The following is an 18,117-nucleotide window of genomic DNA, read 5'->3' as shown; positions in this document are numbered from 1 at the left end:
CCCTATTTTCAATGATGTGCCACCCGCATTTGCAGGTCTCCAGACCAAGATTGAGTATTATAACCAAAGTAGTCGCCTTGATTTGGTCTAGCCAAGCTCCAGCCAAATATAAGCATCCCCATTATTCTGTCACGGCTAAAGAAAAGCAGTCTCGTTGTCTGATACAGGGGACTCTGGAATACATGGTTCAACTGTCGCTTTTCTCGCATTCCTTCCGTTCCGACTAGACTACAAATAAATCCCAATAAGTATCAAGCTAGAGAATCTCAGTGCTAGGCGGACATACCTTCATACTATTACGAGTGACGAGCCGAGAAGGTGCTTCTATGTCGGTCTGAGAACCCCTCGACACACTAGGTCTGATGTCTCGAAGAGCCTCGGCGAAATGCTGGGCTTTAAGATGAGATTTGGTTGGGGATTTGATTTCGGTACCCGTTGACTGCGAGGATGTATCATCCATGGTAGAGTGCAACGCAGCTTGTCCGCAGAGTGAGCGCAAGTCTGAGCCAGATAGGCCGGCTGATTGACGTGCGAGGGCCTCTAGGCTGACTTGGGGGTCAATTTCTGATTCCTTGAGGGATGTCTGCAGAATCTTGAGTCTTTCTTCCTCGCCTGGAGGCTTTGTCATAACCTTGTTGGGAAATCGCTGCAGGAAAGCTTCGTCTAGATCTGAGGGCCGGCTTGTCGCGCAGAGGACGAGGGGCGTGTCTTCATCCTGGGATAGCGCATCCATTTCTTGGAGGAACTGGGCCAGGGCCCTTCGTCGCCAGGAGTGATCGTCAGCGGAGCGACGGTAAAACAGGGCATCGACTTCGTCGATGAACAGAACACAAGGTGATAGCGTCTTGGCTAGTGTGAATGCGGCATGGATCGTTTTCTCTGCATCCCCCTCAACATCACTGACGATGTCTGCTGGTTTGATTCGGAGCATGGTCGCTCTGGACTCGTTGGCGATTGCATGAGCTAGATGGGTCTTCCCAGTACCAGGAGGTCCATGAATTAAGACTCCTGTAGGCCTAGGTTGTTCCGGAGGTGTCTTTGAGGAATCCTCAAGTTGGGTTCTCGAAAAGTGCACCAATCGTCTTATGTGGCCCTTCACATTTTGCTCCAGAATAATATCGTCGTAGGTGTGTTTCTGAGTTTCTGCTACCCGGTAAGCCTTGGGTCAGAATCTGGCTATAGACGCCCTTACCTGGGTCGATGATGCATTCTGAGAGCCCTAGCTCGAACTTGTTGCAACTCTTCCTAGTTGTATCACCCGTTTCGGAGAAGCTGGGCTCCTTAACTTCCAGAGGCTCAGTTCTTGAGGGTTCTGGCGGCTGCGGTTGCTCGCAACTATTACGCTGCAAGACTTCGAGTATGTCACTCAGTTCCAGTACCCCTTTGACGCAAACCCGCCCCAAAACTTGACAAGCAATCAGCGTGTAGTCCATGTCATCATGGAAATCAGTTAACAAAGTGTCCGGTATATCCAAGTGTACGGCGTCGGATAGCAGCTCGGAAGCGAAGCCTATGGGCAGCCTTTCTCTTATAGACCCTTTCAGTTTTCTAGCTCTTCTCGCAATACCGAGCTGTTTCTTCTCTGTTTCTGATGCAATCTTGTGTTTTAGTGACTTTGGGTCATCGAACCAAACAATAAAAGAAGGTGTGATATTAAGTTCCCGTCGAGTGTCATGGTTCATATCGCTGATGATAAGCAATACAAGCTCATTATTCTTCCAACGTTCCATGATGGCATTTCTGAAGCTTTGAATGATACCGTAGGATATACAATCAATCTCGTAAGAGTTGCGAAGGTGGAGTATAAGTCGATCGCTTTGTCTTGAGGCCGTGCTCCGGGGTTCAGATTGCGAAGGCTTCTGTTCAATCTTCGCCAAATGAGCATTCAAAATAGATTCTATTGAGCACTGACTCCGTAGACTGTTTTCGTCTCCAAAATGATATTTGATCATCTGATCTCTATCCTCGACTATGGCGTAGTCAGTGTCACTATGGTCATCACTGAGACCGATGGCTGAGTCTGTAATCTCTATCGTCTCTTTAAAGAATATTGACGGCTTATTTTCACTTTGACACACAGGGTCTGCACAAAAAGAGCGGCATTCGTGATGCCGAGCCGATTCGTCTTGTTGATGAAATTCACGAGCAAGCTTATACAGATCCTCGGGCCCAGCCGAGATGCAGGATGCACCCATATCTCCTGCTAGGTGTTCTATGATGGCTGTAGCGCAGGCAGAACTTTCAACTTCCACTGCCATGCAAGGCCATATGCCACCTCGCTTCACTTTTGGAAACGAAGTCTTGCTGAGTAGAGCAGCAGCAGCAAGGTCATATAGTTCTGCGTATCGCTTCTTTTGGAAGACATACTCATCAGCAGCTTCAGTCTGGTCCTCGTCAATCCCATTCTTGCTTCTACCGTCTCCATTAGTATCCGTACAGGGACCCACTTCCTTATCGCTTTGAAAGTTAAGGTTACTACTTTGATGTAGACGGATTGGTGCCCGATGCTCTGATTTGGTTTTAACATTCTCCGCTACAAACCAGGCAGGAAGGGCATACGGATGCTGACGGTGCAGTGCTTTGTAAAGTTAATCGTTGCGGACCCCAGACACCAACAGTAACGAGTAAACAAGGATCACACTAGGAGGGAGTACAATCTTTAGGCTTACCTCTACCTTCATCGACCATTGTGGATGGCATCACAACCAGGTCCTCATTTGAGCCGCAGACGAATGCGAAGAGTTGCACATGGTGGTGGTCTTCATTCCAAGGATATTTGATGGCTTATCTAGACTTATATGAGAGAATGGCAGGGCTGTCACTATGAGAGGTGATTAATTCCTGTTTTAGACAATTTTGTAAATGCTGCCCCTTGCTGCTGCATCACACCCGTATGAATCATGCGACGGTATCAGTGACAGCCGGTACCTGAAGCAATTTGAGTCGGCTTGTTAAAATATGCATAGCTTCGAAACCACGCCCTGTAATCGAGCTGAATTGGCTCAAACTACGTATAATGTTAATTAGTTGTATCTCACAAAGTCTCGCCCAACAACGACCGACTCGCCAGAGCTCCAGGTAATGACATTGCTAGATTTCTGCAGCATTCCCGACCCTGAATGCCACATACCTATGGTAGGTAGCACCACCACTTTCAACGGTTGAGTCCACACAACTAACTGCGAGCTTACACTGATCACAATGGCAGTCGAATCATAACATTGTAATATAGTATCCGGATGATCATGTCGGCCTTGAGATGGAAGGGATCCCATAATAGTACCTGCAAAGCTTCCACTCCGTATATTAAATACTTAGTAATCTCAAATGGCACGTCTGTTCAGCCGCATAACCCTTGCGACATGGTATGGACTGCTTCATAGCCAATAACAACGCGGGCTCAGTACGTCCCACGAGTCAGCGTCCATATTTGGGAGGCCACTGAAAATGCCTAAGAATGATTGGCTACCAAGGCATTGGATAGAGCGCATGCCGTACTTATAATCCCCTCCTGGGATGCTCCAGAGAAAAGTAGTCATGATCTTTCCGTGTTGACTCGCGAAGGGAAGCGCATAGGATGTAGATGGATAGATCGGAGGGTGGAGACAACAAAGAGTAGTTGCTGGAGCCTTCGATGAGCCAGGCATCAATCAGGCAGCAACCCCGGTCAGCCACCGATGACATATGACGACGCTCGGCACCGCCACCAGCGATAAGTGATATTGGATTCTACGCCTGTACTTAATACAAACAAATATGATGCTCAGTGCTTAGCTCTCCCCAAAATACCGCTTCTCTATTAGTCAAATCGTCTACCTTCAATCTTCAATCAACAAGCGCAAAGAACCTAGCAATCAACATGGTTATCGGTCTCCTAGCAATTACCGCCATCCCCACCGTCACCGGCGTGGCCATGGGGGTGAGTGAACAGCGCAAAGCAAATGAGAGGAAGAATGATGAGCGACGCATGGCAAAGTTTAATATTGATGTCGCACCACCACCAAATGAGGAACCTGACGATGAGGTTCAAGGGTTACGGGTGGTGCTGAGGGACTTCAAGGTGCGATCAAGTGTTTTCGCTGCGATATAGTTCTTATTCTTTGTTGTTTTGTATGTCAAGTGAGTCTGATGAGCTGACTGATTTATGTTAATATAATAGGTTTATCTCGATGATCCTGTGCCCTCGAAGCGAAAAGTCCCCGCGCACACCGCGGCAGCGTTTTATATTGAGTACCCAGAGCCAGACCATATGAAGCACCTCAAGCGGGGTTTTGGATTAGCGACCACCATCTCAGATAACCCGCCGATGTTGGGTTGGCTATACGCCGATACTAACACACATGAAATGAAGTATGGGAACCGGTCATCGAGTTGCGATCATGTTGTTGGGCCGTGGGATTGGGAGGATGAGGAGACCACGGTGACACTGGAGGAGAACAGGCAGTTTGTGGCAGTGCAAGAAGACGATGGCTGTTGGGCGCTATACTACGATCGCGATGGCGATGATTTAGAGCGTGTATTGGAGGAACAGGGCAAATTGGATAATGATTTCCAACCCTTGCGATTGAAGCGGAACTTGATTGAACAGCCTGTACAAAAAACAAAAAATGATAATTCGTGATCTATATTGAAGTGCTGGTTTGGGGAATCGTAAGGTAGACTTTTCATATTTGTACAGAAACACCAACGGGTTAAGCACAACCCACATCCATAGGAGCCTAGTCCTCAAGTCCTTGCCAGCCCTGGTTGTCGTCGTCACTGCCAGAGTCTGCGCCTGACTGTGGTTGAGATTTCCTGTTGCGGCTGGCTGAGATGAGAGCCTTCTTCTTGTTCTCCTGGCGTCTCTCGTAACCACTCTTGGTACTAATCCTCATCTTCTTGTCGTCCTTCGTGCCTTGGGTCTGCCTGGCCTTGACGCCGTGCTTCTTGAGCTCCTCCTTCTTCTTCTTGCTGAGGTCCGGAAGAGCGTCCAGCAGCCACTTCTGTACCGACTTGTCTTCATTTGTGCCCCGTAGCTTCTCGCTGACGTCGATTACGTTGGCGATGCTCTTGACATAAGGAATATCCTCCTTGGTGTAGTATGTGACTGCAATGCCACCTTCACGGCCAGCTCTGCCCGTCCGTCCAACACGGTGGACGTAGACGGCAGCGGAATTCGGGATATCGTAGTTAACAACCCCGTTGATACCTCTGAAGTCAACGCCACGGGCCAAAAGATCTGTGGTGACGAGGATCCAGATTTCACCCTTTCGGAACTGCTTCATGATTTCGGAACGTTGGCCGTCTGATAGCTCAGAGTGGAGAACAGCAATACGTGACGAGCCACCCGCCTCGGGAGGAATATCGTAGCGCAACTCTGAGTGTAACGCAACTGCTCTGGGAATTGTCTGAGTGAAGATCAAGAAAGGTGGGCGTAAACGGATGTCCGTAGATGATGCTGCGGCGGGGTGCAGGAGCTGACGAAGACCGAGCAGCTTTCCTTGTTCGGTGGCAGCATAAACCAGCTTGTGCTTGATGTTTGGAATGGCAGAGTCCTTGAGGCCAACCACCAGACGAAGCAGCGGATAAGACTTGGTCTCGCTTAGAGTGTCCTTCCGCTCCTTGATCGTTGACTTAGCGAGGTCTTCGACATTCGACCCCATCGTCGCTGACCAGAGACTTGCTCGAAGCTCAGGATGCGTGCAGGAGCGCCAGATGTCAAGTGTTTGGTCGCGGAACAGAGGGTCCAGGAGAACATCAGCCTCATCCAGAACCACATTCCTCACCAGAGGGAGAGTCGCCAACGGCTTCGTCCGGTTTGCAGAGAGCGCGTTAACCAGAAGCAATGGTGTTGTTACGAGGATGTCGCTCTTAGTGACGGGCGCCTTCCCTTTGCTGTTTTTTGCTGTAGCCTTTTCATCATCTTCAGAGCCCGACGATTCCGAATCATCTTCATCTAGGACATCTTTGCTATCGTCTTCGTCATCACGCTCTACCACACGCATGCCCTTCTTCATCAGGGTGATCTTCACACCGGTTCCCAGAGCTAACTTGCGGCCTTCGTTGACGATTTGGCTAGCAAGCTCCTTTGTCGGGGCAATCACAACAGACAAGATACCTCGTTCCTCCGGATCTTCGTGATGGTGCCGGACAATCTTGTTGATCACCGGAATCATGAATGATAGCGTCTTGCCACTTCCTGTAGGCGCAACGACCAGTAGATCCGGTTCGATACTCTTCCCGGTGCCCGACTTCTGAGCCACCGATTGGTCTCCGAGCAAAAGAGGAAGACTTCCTAGTTGAACTTCGGTAGGGACAGTAAAGCCTTGCTCAGCAATGTTTTCCGCGAGTCGTCGGGAAATGTTGTACTTGGTGCGCAGCTGTTTGAAGGAAATCAAAGGCTCCGGAAACAACCGCCGGGCTTTCTTCTGCTCTTTCTTAGTGAGCGTTTGAGCAGGCTCCTCTTCCTGCTGCTTTCTCTTCTTCTTTTTCTTCTTAGATTCCTCTTTCTGAGGCTGAGTGGGTTGAACTTCCTCGAAGTCACGCATATCAGTGACCTTGATCTTGTGAGAGTTCAAGATCGTCCGGCGCTCGACTTCATCCATCGAATCATCGCCTTCGGAATCAGATGCATCTTTCTGCTCAGACGGTCCATCTTCATCCTTTTTCGCCGATGCGCTGGCCGCAGACCGTTTACCTGAGCCAAAGAAATCTAGATCGCCAGCATTGCCATCTTCTGCATCTGAATCACCCGCGGCTTGCGTGCGCTTCCTCTTTTTCCCGGAAGCATTTGACTCCAGGAGCGTTTCGTCACGGAAAAGCTGGGGGTTCTCGGCCTTGCCTTTGGAAGGCAGGGTCGAAGACAGGGTATTACCAGCCTTGAACTTGGTGGACCTTGTCAATAACTTGAACGCATCCATTTTTAAATATATATGAACTAACAGTCCATGCGACTAGGTATATTAGGGGGACACGAGCGTCCGAGTCCCAGCGATCGCGAGCTTGATATTGATGGTTGTCGAGTAGTCGGACTTAATGAGGAAAAAGTTTCGATGCTGAAATTCTTTACCGCACGGGCCAATCAGAGGCAAGCAACCCTCACCTCCATCAAACGGATAATTCTCGAAGCTCTCAGTCATCAAGCCCGAGATATTGAGTTGCCTGGTCTGACGCTCGTGCGCTTTATGATTTGGGATTAGCTACGTATATCAATAATGGACTTTGAAATCCTCGTGCTTAATTCAGATCTGATTCTTCATTGTATCCCACTGACACCTGAGGCAGAAATCGAGCTCAAGTATCGTGGTCATGACCGACTTTCAGCACAGACCGATTGAACTTTGTAACATGCCTATAGCCTTAAAATAGTCATAGCTTTGAAATACGATCATCAGTCACCTAAGGCAGTGCCGCTTTGATAGCAGACTGCCTGCTATGGTTCACAACATCTCCCCTTAAGCAGCCAGAATATTCAACCAAATAGCCGTCCCCATGCATGAACCTAAATCTAAGACAACAACAAATGAGACGTGCCCAATTGCTCGTATCGCACAACCTCAGACAACAGTTTATTCCATCGTCTATCATACAATAGTACAGCACACAAAGGAAAACGGGAAAGGGAAGGAAGACAGGCTAAGTCACGAGTGCTTGGTATTTATCTAGTGGTGTCCGTGGTGCTCAGGCTGTCCCTTGTAGCCGACGATGTTCATCCGACCAATGATCTCGCCAACGGTGAAGAAACCAACGATCTCCGCAGCGGTGACACCAGCCAGAGCAATCTCCTTCTTGTTGGCGGTACGAACGCGGGAGATGATGTTCGAGGGAGCAAAGCTGGAGTTCTTGAAGGCGGCAGGGTTACGGAAGGCGTTGGTCAGAGGCTGGAAGTAAGCCTGGAAGGTGGCCATGTTGCTATAATCCGTATTAGTTGACAAGGGTCACGGTTCGTTCAGATTAGTTGTGGGCGCTTACGGAGGAGTCATGTTCTGGCCACGGAAGACCAGCTTAGCAAGCTCGATTCCGACCTTCGAGTAGTAGACGGTAGGGGGTATCATGGCTGCATTGACACGACGAATGATTAGCAATGCTCCGAAAGATATGACAAAAATCCGGGGATGGCTCCACTCAAGGAGTGAATCACGACATGACGGCGTCCGGCAATGCCACCGTCATAGTATCATCCCAATGGATATTCAAAGGGGTTATTCGTTGCAAACATCATGGAGAGTCCGCTTACAATCGACAAAAGCGATGACTTTTCCGGTCCTTCCACCGACCTTCCTGAGGGCGCTACCGAGACCCTGGGCGGCGTTCGAGATGGCGGGGCCAGTCGTCGAAGAGACGCGAGAAAGTCCCTCAGACGCCTTCGAGGCAGCAGAGGAAGCAGTCTCACCAGCCTTGGAAGCGGCTTCGGAGGTCGAAGAAGCGTACCTGACCGCAGACCTGCGGGTCAGGAACTGCGATTGCCGAAGCACGGCACGGGACGCCGTGGCGGGCATCTTGAAGACCACTGGAGGATATAAAACGCTAAAAGGAAAGAATGACTCTGGAAAGTCGCAGGTGGAGGACAGAAGAGTCCAATGGCGGTAGGGTCAAGAGCCGGTGATACTGGATCGTCGCGCAATTGCAGGACCAGAATTGAGATTTGAAGTTCGGGAAGTTCAGGGAAGAGCCTCCACTTCCGTGTCACGTGCACCCGCGCTCATGCCTTGTTTATCAAACCATCACATCAACTTGATCTTTGCAAATCCAACACGCTTGGCTATTTCACATCTTCCATTCATCGAGACGGCCAACCGCGCATTGATACTATATCTAAACTTACTGGGTCAACTTCGTCGCCGGTGTATCCTGACAACATCCGAGGCTTCCGTTCTGCCGAATGGCCGTGCTAATCACTTCGCAAGCGACATGTCAGTTTGAGCTGGCTAATCCAAAGATAGAAATAATTCGCCCAACACCTGTGGATGCATTTTCATTTCATATAGAAAGTTTCAATGGGCATATGATTTCACATCAAGGAATATCACGCTATATGTCACGTCGCATCCATTTTAACCCATTCCCTAACACTATGCCTTGACAGCTACCGAGAGCCAGTCATATCACCTATGGCCAGTTACCGGCCTATCATACAAACCAGAGAACATGGAGGAGTATATAGCGTGACTGGCTGTCTGGCAATCTATTAAGAGGACCAGTTTGGGGTCTCTATTTCAAACACCTGTCGTGGTTAAGCGGACAGGCTATTGAATGTCAAACACTTCAAATACCCAGATATCGTCACCTGTGGGTACAGGGCAGCATTCAGATTTGCTAACGACATGAATCCTTGATGTGTATAGGGTTCCACATGTATTTTCGACAATGGACAAACCCCAGCAGTGATTATGCTAACACAGTCATTATAGAACGAATATTGTTACAAGACCATCAATTCTCTTCATATTACATCTCCTTTTGACATATCGATACCAGCCCCCGGCTGTCTATCATCCATGGCATCCACTATAATGAGATGAAAGCAGCCTTCTGTTCCGATAAAGCCTTGGCGATGCTGATCATCATTGTTCGATTGATTGCATCAATAGCTTTTCATCTCTTGGGAGCCTTATTCGTAGTCACTGAACGCACAGCAATTATTCAATGGATCATACAGTCTGACAGCTGCCCTATGAAACACTGGTAGCACACTTCCTTAAATGTAATAACACCTTGCTCTCTTATCTTAGTTGTTCTGCGTACAAGCCTCCTTAGCTTAGCAGCCTAACAAACCACTATACGAAATGATTGAAACAGGTGTACATACTGCTGACAACCCCAGCACAAGTACGAGACGAGGCGTATGTACTGAATCGCATCCAGTTCTTATGAAATACGATACACCAAACCCCCTATCACGGCAGCTTCTGGACTTCTCCAAGTACCCAGAGTAGCACACCAGCACACCAGCACACCAGCACACCAGCTCTATAATGCTACTCAAATCAGATGATATGGCAAAGCCCCTGAAGTCCTTTCTGCCAGGAGATATGATCCATGCGATATCGATGGTAGGAAATATCTCTGTTATAATGAAGGTACGTAAACCTAGCTTGGATCCCCGGGCTTTTCTCAGGCTACCTCAATGGGGATAGTGGATACTAGGATAATGGTACTGAGTAGGAGAACTCAAATCCGCTTTTCTTATGGCAAGGGCCTCCGGTATTTGGCTTAGATGCCGGACTCCACAGCTTTCACATGGAACCGTCGGGCAACGGCTCGTCGACGATCTTCAAATAGACGGAAGAGTAATCGTCTCTCTTGATGACCTTTCGTTGCTAGGGAGGAAGATACTGGGCCTGATTGATCAATTCGAATAGGTAACGAAGGTGTGTGCTGAGGGATTGGAGTCGCATTGATGGTTTTCATGGTGATGAAGGCAGTGATAATATATATATAGAGAGGTGGGGTGGGGGATAATGGAGGGATGTATTAGGGTTCTGTGAATAGCTTCTATGACTTAGTATAAGTAGCAATCAATATACTAATATGATATACACATTTCATGATTACGTCGACGAATCTTCTCATGTAGTTAGATTTCAGACTACTGAACGTATTGGGAAATCGCTCTCCTCCTGTAGGGCCCAGTATCCCAGCCCAGAAGTAACCGCATTCTCGTCGACTGCTACTTTAAGCGGAGACCTAAGTAGTACCAGTACAGTAAGTCACTTGGATCACTCTCCGGTAGGCTATCAGGATCAGCTCGAGGACAAGTTCACTAGCAATGGGACCCCAACTAGCAATGAAGCCAAGCACACGTTTGCCCATATCAGGAAGCACGAGTGCTCATAAACGGGCAAACGCTGTGATATTGGAATGGGTTTTAGATCGAAGCTGGTGCCAGGACTTCCAGATCAGGAGAAGTGAAAAGATAGACCGTCGGACTAATTAGTGTCCCGGGTATTCATTCCCATTGTGGCTGGTTGCTTTAGCCGACCAGTAGTCTAATCTGGAAAGTACTGTGGACTTATAGGGGTCAGATTTTGTTGTTTGATGTCGATCTCAGCCCTCTGGGTTCAACGCATGGCTTCTGATCTACTGATGAGGACCAAGGGTGGACCGATCCATGGAAGGGTTCTGGGAAGGATGGTTGGTGTTCCTGATATAGTCACGTGAAAAGCCTAATGTCGGGGATCCACATGCCGCTTAGTCATGAGGCGCCACCAACTTCAAGATTTCTCTTCACCTTTTTGCGTGTCGCGCCACGACGCAATCAAAGGTGGCTTTGCATTAGCAGTGCGCCCTGATCGTGCGACTGGTGTGACACCTACATCATCTCCGGCAGGAAAGCCCAGTTGAGGCTATTTTTACTGCGTGGCGCAGAACATCTGCTGTGTATACCCAAAACCAAGCCTTCAAAGGCGGATTAAGCTTTATCCTCCATGCCACATCAATAAGGTTCTGGCAGCTGAGCATAGGATGATCTCTTCGCCATTCCACAGAAAAAAAATTGTCCGGTTGATCTGCCCTGCTATCTTTTATCGGCGGAAAATTGAGTTGCTCTATTGATTCTGGATCCATTTGGTCGTCGGCACCACTCCGTGATGTTCACAAAATATCAGTCTCGCGAGGCATACAGACAGGCTCGGTTTCGCCCCCCTACTTGATCCTGCACACATACCTAGTTCAGCCCTCTCTAGTCCGTAATAGACAAGCAATGACAAGGCGCATCACAAATGCTTGCTGTTGGACACTAAATTGTCTGCCTAACAAGTGTATACGTAACGCCCATCGAAGCCAAGATCAGTGGGTCTCCACACCGTAGACCATGGTCCAATTCTAGAATCAGAATTGAGGAAGACAACTCACTTGATTGGGCTCTCTAACTCTTCATAGTATGGCTCGTTTCATGAACAGCGATGCTGAATGGATAGCCTTACATAGCTTTGGGCCCCATCTACCTGTTGTCCTTTGATTCTTAAGCCAGGTCTTCCCCTACGTTTGCTGTCTTTCTCTTGCATTGCATTTTCTGCACTTCAAACAATCAGAATCCAAAAGAAAAGACCTACTTCAGAATGTTCGGCGACAGTATTTTCAGCTGGTTCAAGTCCTCCAAACAGGAATCGGCCCCTGAGGCCACCTGGGACCCCAACACTGTTACGATGACCCAGCCTCAGAGCCCTGCCGGTCCTACCACTGAGGGTGTCGTTACCGGTCAACCTGTACGGTTTCATCCTGATCCTTAGCTTTCTTTGTCTCTTGACACTAACATGAACAAACTAGATGCCCAACAACAACATGGATGTGAGCCTTCGTGGTGGTGGCCCTCCCCCTGGACCTGGCGGTGACGAGTAAGTAACCACAACTTGAACCCCTAACTACAATACATTCGTTAGATTAGAACTGACAATGCATCTTGAATAGTTGCTGCTGCTGCCTCGACTGCTTCTGCTGCTGCGGTGACTGCTGTGGTCCCGACGGACCCCCTGGTGGCCCTGGCGGTCCGGGTGGTCCTGGTGGTCCTGGTGGCCCCGGTGGTTGGTAAAGAATACCAACGTCTACGATCATGTTTCTTTTCCTTCTTATCGTTTTTACTCGCCACGTTCGAACTTGATACCACTATACTGAATGTGATGTTGTGGCGCAATGGATGAGCGGGAGCTTGTTTGCCGGACGGAGGTGCTGTCAATGGTAAATAAGCTCTGTGTCATGGTTGCTTTGTATGATACTATGTTATTATTGGTTATGTTCTATGCAAGTCTCTCTCGAATCACCTATCACTTGGGGAATACTTCAACGTCCTTGCCGTATTATACTATAAAGACTGTATTCTAGTCCAAAGGTATCAACAATACGGCACAATGCAATATTACCTGATCTAATTGTTATATAAGCTTTGTATAAATATCACAAGACTTGCATAGGGTATATATTCCGCGGCACTTAATGCACAAATGCAAATGGAACTGCTATGAACACAGTGGAATTATATTCCTGCTTAGGCCAAGTAGCCCAACAATGTGAGCCTTACGTGCATATCGTCAAGATCAGGCATCCTGCATAGCTGACCGGTAGCACAAGGCCGAGTATGAGCTGCATAGAAAGACTCACTATTATCTATATAAGACGCAATATGTAGGATTCCGAGGTACATGATCGACCTAGTTCGAGTATCTAAGTGGGTTATAGTTTATCCAGTTAAAAGCTATCGTGTTCTACGAAAGTAATCAGAACCCGCGGGACAATAGATAAGAGCTAGATTCTGGTTGACATAGTGAATCTGGAATTCTCGAGCGCTTGAGAGCGCCTAACAAACGCTTTGCCTGATTGACTTCCGAATTTGATGTCCTTGCAGTTAAATGAAACCATAATACCTTGGTTAACAACAACATAAGGTCCACGACAACAGTAAGGTACATCAAACGCGTAATTGAAATCTACCAATAGAAGAAGATCATTTACTAGCCATCCAACAGTGGTACTACTACTTGGCAACCGCTGCTTCATTCCGCGGGCGTTTATCAAGACATTGGATATCATAGGTGGCTGGCTGGCTGCTAACCCTTGCCGCCTATCAAGCATAAAGCATTCCAATCATGTCACGCCCAACCCAAGTAATGATCATCTTCCACTCTCAGCCAACCAGCATCCAATAATGTATAAAATTCTGTTTACGATATCTCACCGCAAGAAGCAAGAGCAAATAATGATCACTAATGGAAGGTTCTCCGGGTGAATAATAAATAGCGACGAGGGAGGGCCATGATAAGAGGTTGCAGAGGATTTGACCGGGTGCACAACAGCCTACATAGTAGGGGATTTCTTACTATTATTTCGCATATCATGCGTTTTTTCAGCTTCCTCGTTGCAGCTACGTTAGCCTCATTGGCCATCGCACACCCAGGCCCTCATAAAAAAGCCACGAGAGCCGAAATTTCGCGTCGACAGGAGCTGTCTTCTCGTTGCGCTCACCATGCCGGAGAATACAACGCAAAAAGATGGAAGAGGAGCTTGGAAAAGCGGCAGAATATTACGACTATCGAAGCTACAACGGAAGCACCTTACTATAAGACGATTCAGAATGAAACCTGCGTGCTCACGCCCGACGTGACATCCGGACCTTATTGGTGGACAGAGTCTCAGACACTTCGGCAGGATATTAGGGAAGATCAACCAGGCGTGCCGTTGTCGCTTGATATTGGGGTGATGGATATGGCGACATGTGGACCCTTGGAAGGGGTGCTGGTGGACGTTTGGCACTGCAATGCTACGGGAAAATATTCAAGTTTTACTGGGCTGCGAAACGACATCCCCAAATCTGAAACGCTACAAGACCTTAACATGACCTGGTTTGAGCCCGGACAGTCGGATATTCATACGGATAATCAGACTTGGTTGCGGGGCATGTGGCCGACGGATAGTAATGGGATGGTGGAGATGAAGACTATTTTCCCAGGTCAGTTGTACAACAATTCTCTGGGAATTTATTGACATGCTGATATATGAGGAGTTTGAACTTGCAGGCTTTTACTTCGGAAGATCAATCCACATTCATATTCAAGTGCATACCGACTGGGTGCTGAGAGACAACGGCACCCTTGCGAGTGGGAATACCGTGAGCACGGGGCAGGTTTTTTTCGATGAGGAGCTTGAGCAGGAGATCATGGCGTTGGAGCCGTATTCTTCTGTGACAGGGATTCAGAGACTCGTTAATGGTCTTGATGACACGTTCCATAATGAGAATACCGACGGGTATAATGCCATTGTGTCGGTGGTCCCCATGGATGGGGTTGATGTGAGGAATGGGATGATCGGATATATTACTGTTGGTGTGGATACAGAAGCTGTTGACCCTGAATTCCCGGTTCGATAAACTTGGGTCAGCTGGAACAGCTCCAGGCTGGATTGATAAAAGTGTGATGGCCATGTTCTTGATGAAATTACCCGATATGATAATGTTGGATAGAATTATATGAAACGCCTAGCTTGAATGATAGACAAGGCTCGCTTTTACTTGAGTATGCGAGTCATAAAACCAATCAGTGATCAACGTACTATTGCCATTAGCTCCAGGACAGGGATTGATTTAGCTTCTTCCAGAAGGATCTGTGAAGCTCCACAGTTGGGCCCTCTTGTGCTTCGAACTACATCAAAACGTTATATTATTTTCTATGTTATTATGTTGATGACTGGGTCATGTATCCATGTTTTGTGCGTAAAAATGATGAGCCAGCATGCTACCTCCAGTATTGCTATTCTCGGCTGAAAGCCAGACGGTATCTCAGAAGCAGGAGTGATGTTCACTGTGTCAAAACAGTATTCAGGGACTCAAGGAAGACCCTATAAGGCTGCATTTGACGGATCCCTGAACTGTAGCTAGAAACATTAATTTTAAAAAAAAATCTATGAGCCAAGTCAATTGCCCATAGAGGTATTTAACCGATTGCACTATACACCATGTCGGTGTATATGTTTTATGAACCTGTTCCACATGCTTTGGTTCACATAGATTGGAATTACTCTCGACAAGACTTCAATGTGGCCATACCCTCAGCAACAGCATTATACCCGCAATATAACCGTAACTCCGAGTGCTGGACGACCTTGCATAACAGGGATAAAAAAGTAGAGATGGTGGATACGACATCCGTAATGCTCCACCACTGGGTGGATGGATCGAGTCCCGCCCACCGGAGAATTGCCACTCCGGGTAAATAAGGTGGGTTTGAAGTGTGCTCTTCTGGGTCAACAATCCGAAACGAGGTGGAAGCCGTGACTTTCCGATGAATGATTGGGGAGATTGAAGTAGCTAGAGGATTGTGTCTGGGGTGAAGTGGACGAGGGACTAAGAATAGACCGATCAAATAACCTTGTCTGGATGATTTAACCGAGTAGATGTTGTAGATGCTACTGTATCTACCACTTGGACAGGATGGGATCGGAGAATGACTGCGATTGTAACATGTAGAAGCATAATAGCAGGGATGACTGTATTGTGTATATTGAAGGTGACGATCATCATCTGATGGGTTTCTTCTCTAACAACCCTCTCAATATTGTTCCATCACTGCCAGTTACTCCTGTTGCCCTATACACCCGGCTTTGCACTTGGGGAAACAGAACCGACGCCCCGATAAGACGGAGATAAGAGCCCCCACCGGTCGGATTCCACAGAAAGCATAAGTTTTGACTTGAGCAACCTATACATTGCAATGAAGGCTGCCCAGAAAGTTCTCTAGGCAAGCCACCGTTTCTCTAAAGCTTACCTGTGCACCAAGCTCGTGTTTATAAGCACACTATCCAGGGTAGCAAGTGCGACATCCTGGCTCACGGATGGTCTTTGGGAATGCGACCGCCGGGCAGTCTGGCCCAATGGGGGAGAATCCCATAAATCATGCCCCAGACCGAACCCCGCGCTTCGAGGGGCCACCGGGTAAATGCCCTTCTTAGCTTCTATCCACTTTCTAACCCATCAGTAAGCCCATGATGGACCCGTCGCGTTACTGCTATTTGGCAATGCTCCTATCGGTGGCGAAGGAACCAGCTACTTGCAGCCTCTCACATTGAAGAAAAGATCATCCCTGAGCTTTTTTTTTCTCCTTTCTTCCCCTTCCTTCAATGATGGAGGGGTAGACCGCTGTTACAAAGTACTTAAGCCCGGTAGATCCTCTTTCCGCTTGCTTTCCCATCCTGCTCATCCCTTGCGTTCACCTCTTGCGACTTTTTCCCTCCTCCCCTTAATATTTCCCCTTCATTAGATTAGGTCATCATGGCTACCGCAACTGTTCTCGAGAAAGCGAACATTGGCGTGTTCACAAACACCAAGCATGACTTGTGGGTCGCTGACGCGAAACCCACGCTCGAGGAGGTCAAGAACGGCCAAGGATTGCAGCCTGGTGAGGTTACAATCGAGGTTCGCAGCACCGGAATCTGCGGGTATGTCTTCCGTCCCTCTCACGACTGGCTTTGTATTCCCTGGCTAAATATTGGTCATCAACATCCAGGTCCGACGTGCACTTCTGGCATGCAGGCTGCATTGGGCCTATGATCGTCACAGGAGACCACATCCTGGGTCACGAGTCTGCGGGACAAGTCGTGGCTGTTGCGCCCGATGTCACCTCCCTCAAGCCTGGCGACCGTGTCGCTGTCGAGCCTAACATCATTTGCAACGCTTGTGAACCCTGCCTGACTGGTCGCTACAACGGTTGTGAAAGTGTTCAGTTCCTCTCCACCCCTCCCGTCGACGGACTGCTGCGTCGCTATGTCAACCACCCCGCTATTTGGTGCCACAAGATTGGTGATATGAGTTATGAAGATGGTGCGCTCTTGGAACCTCTGAGTGTTTCTCTCGCGGGTATTGAGCGTAGTGGCCTTCGCTTGGGTGACCCCTGCCTAGTCACTGGTGCTGGGCCCATTGGTCTCATCACCCTGCTGAGTGCTCGTGCGGCTGGAGCTAGCCCCATCGTTATTACCGATATCGATGAGGGCCGACTGGAATTTGCCAAGTCGCTGGTCCCTGACGTCCGCACCTACAAGGTGCAGATTGGCCTCTCTGCTGAGCAGAATGCCGAAGGTATCATCAACGTCTTCAACGATGGACAAGGCTCGGGCCCCGGCGCTTTGAGGCCTCGCATTGCGATGGAGTGCACTGGTGTGGAGAGCAGTGTGGCTTCGGCGATCTGGAGTGTCAAGTTCGGCGGCAAGGTCTTCGTCATTGGTGTCGGAAAGAACGAGATGACCGTGCCTTTTATGCGCCTTAGTACCTGGGAGATTGACCTCCAGTACCAGTACCGGTACTGCAACACCTGGCCTCGCGCGATCCGCTTGGTGAGGAACGGTGTTATCGACTTGAAGAAGCTTGTGACGCACCGCTTCCTCTTGGAGGATGCGATCAAGGCCTTCGAGACGGCTGCCAACCCCAAGACAGGTGCCATAAAGGTTCAAATCATGAGCTCCGAAGACGATGTTAAGGCTGCTTCCGCTGGTCAGAAGATCTAAACAGTCGCACACTTGAGAACATACTTCAACTGCACATTTTGGGTGACTGGTCACCTCGGATACCTTTCGCATTCATGACACATATTTTTGATGACACTTGATGGATGGTTTATCCCATGTAACGTTTTCCTTTCTCGATGTTGTTAGAGATCCCTG

General features: G+C 48.5%; 7 protein-coding genes across 7 annotated transcripts; 4 read left to right on the top strand and 3 right to left on the bottom strand.

Annotated features, from left to right (window-relative positions):
* Positions 1–135: 135 nt before the first annotated feature.
* Positions 136–2,688, bottom strand: AtWU_04253 (ATP-binding protein; the record flags this gene model as incomplete). The annotated part of the gene is made up of 4 exons (XM_035499364.1): positions 136–228; positions 287–1,143; positions 1,193–2,578; positions 2,670–2,688. The coding sequence occupies 4 exons, from the start codon at positions 2,686–2,688 to the stop codon at positions 136–138; spliced, it is 2,355 nt and encodes a 784-aa protein (XP_035355257.1).
* Positions 2,689–3,859: 1,171 nt separating this feature from the next.
* AtWU_04252 (uncharacterized protein) lies at positions 3,860–4,621 on the top strand (the record flags this gene model as incomplete). The annotated part of the gene is made up of 2 exons (XM_035499363.1): positions 3,860–4,060; positions 4,160–4,621. 2 exons carry the CDS (start codon positions 3,860–3,862, stop codon positions 4,619–4,621), a joined length of 663 nt encoding a protein of 220 aa, XP_035355256.1.
* A 97-nt stretch (positions 4,622–4,718) lies between these two features.
* On the bottom strand, positions 4,719–6,899 carry rok1 (RNA-dependent ATPase ROK1; the record flags this gene model as incomplete). The annotated part of the gene is made up of 1 exon (XM_035499362.1): positions 4,719–6,899. One exon carries the CDS (start codon positions 6,897–6,899, stop codon positions 4,719–4,721), a length of 2,181 nt encoding a protein of 726 aa, XP_035355255.1.
* A 741-nt stretch (positions 6,900–7,640) lies between these two features.
* On the bottom strand, positions 7,641–8,477 carry AtWU_04250 (F1F0 ATP synthase subunit g; the record flags this gene model as incomplete). Its single annotated transcript, XM_035499361.1, has 3 exons — positions 7,641–7,890; positions 7,951–8,035; positions 8,216–8,477. 3 exons carry the CDS (start codon positions 8,475–8,477, stop codon positions 7,641–7,643), a joined length of 597 nt encoding a protein of 198 aa, XP_035355254.1.
* Positions 8,478–12,038: 3,561 nt separating this feature from the next.
* AtWU_04249 (C2H2 type master regulator of conidiophore development brlA) lies at positions 12,039–12,508 on the top strand (the record flags this gene model as incomplete). The annotated part of the gene is made up of 3 exons (XM_035499360.1): positions 12,039–12,185; positions 12,247–12,314; positions 12,388–12,508. The coding sequence occupies 3 exons, from the start codon at positions 12,039–12,041 to the stop codon at positions 12,506–12,508; spliced, it is 336 nt and encodes a 111-aa protein (XP_035355253.1).
* Positions 12,509–13,806: 1,298 nt separating this feature from the next.
* Positions 13,807–14,836, top strand: AtWU_04248 (intradiol ring-cleavage dioxygenase; the record flags this gene model as incomplete). The annotated part of the gene is made up of 2 exons (XM_035499359.1): positions 13,807–14,419; positions 14,487–14,836. 2 exons carry the CDS (start codon positions 13,807–13,809, stop codon positions 14,834–14,836), a joined length of 963 nt encoding a protein of 320 aa, XP_035355252.1.
* Positions 14,837–16,732: 1,896 nt separating this feature from the next.
* AtWU_04247 (NAD(P)-dependent alcohol dehydrogenase) lies at positions 16,733–17,961 on the top strand (the record flags this gene model as incomplete). The annotated part of the gene is made up of 2 exons (XM_035499358.1): positions 16,733–16,899; positions 16,968–17,961. 2 exons carry the CDS (start codon positions 16,733–16,735, stop codon positions 17,959–17,961), a joined length of 1,161 nt encoding a protein of 386 aa, XP_035355251.1.
* Positions 17,962–18,117: the final 156 nt, after the last annotated feature.

This window comes from Aspergillus tubingensis (genome assembly GCF_013340325.1).
Source record: "Aspergillus tubingensis WU-2223L DNA, scaffold_6, whole genome shotgun sequence".
NCBI classification, from domain to species: domain Eukaryota; kingdom Fungi; phylum Ascomycota; class Eurotiomycetes; order Eurotiales; family Aspergillaceae; genus Aspergillus; species Aspergillus tubingensis.
This window is presented reverse-complemented; position numbering and strand designations above follow the sequence as displayed.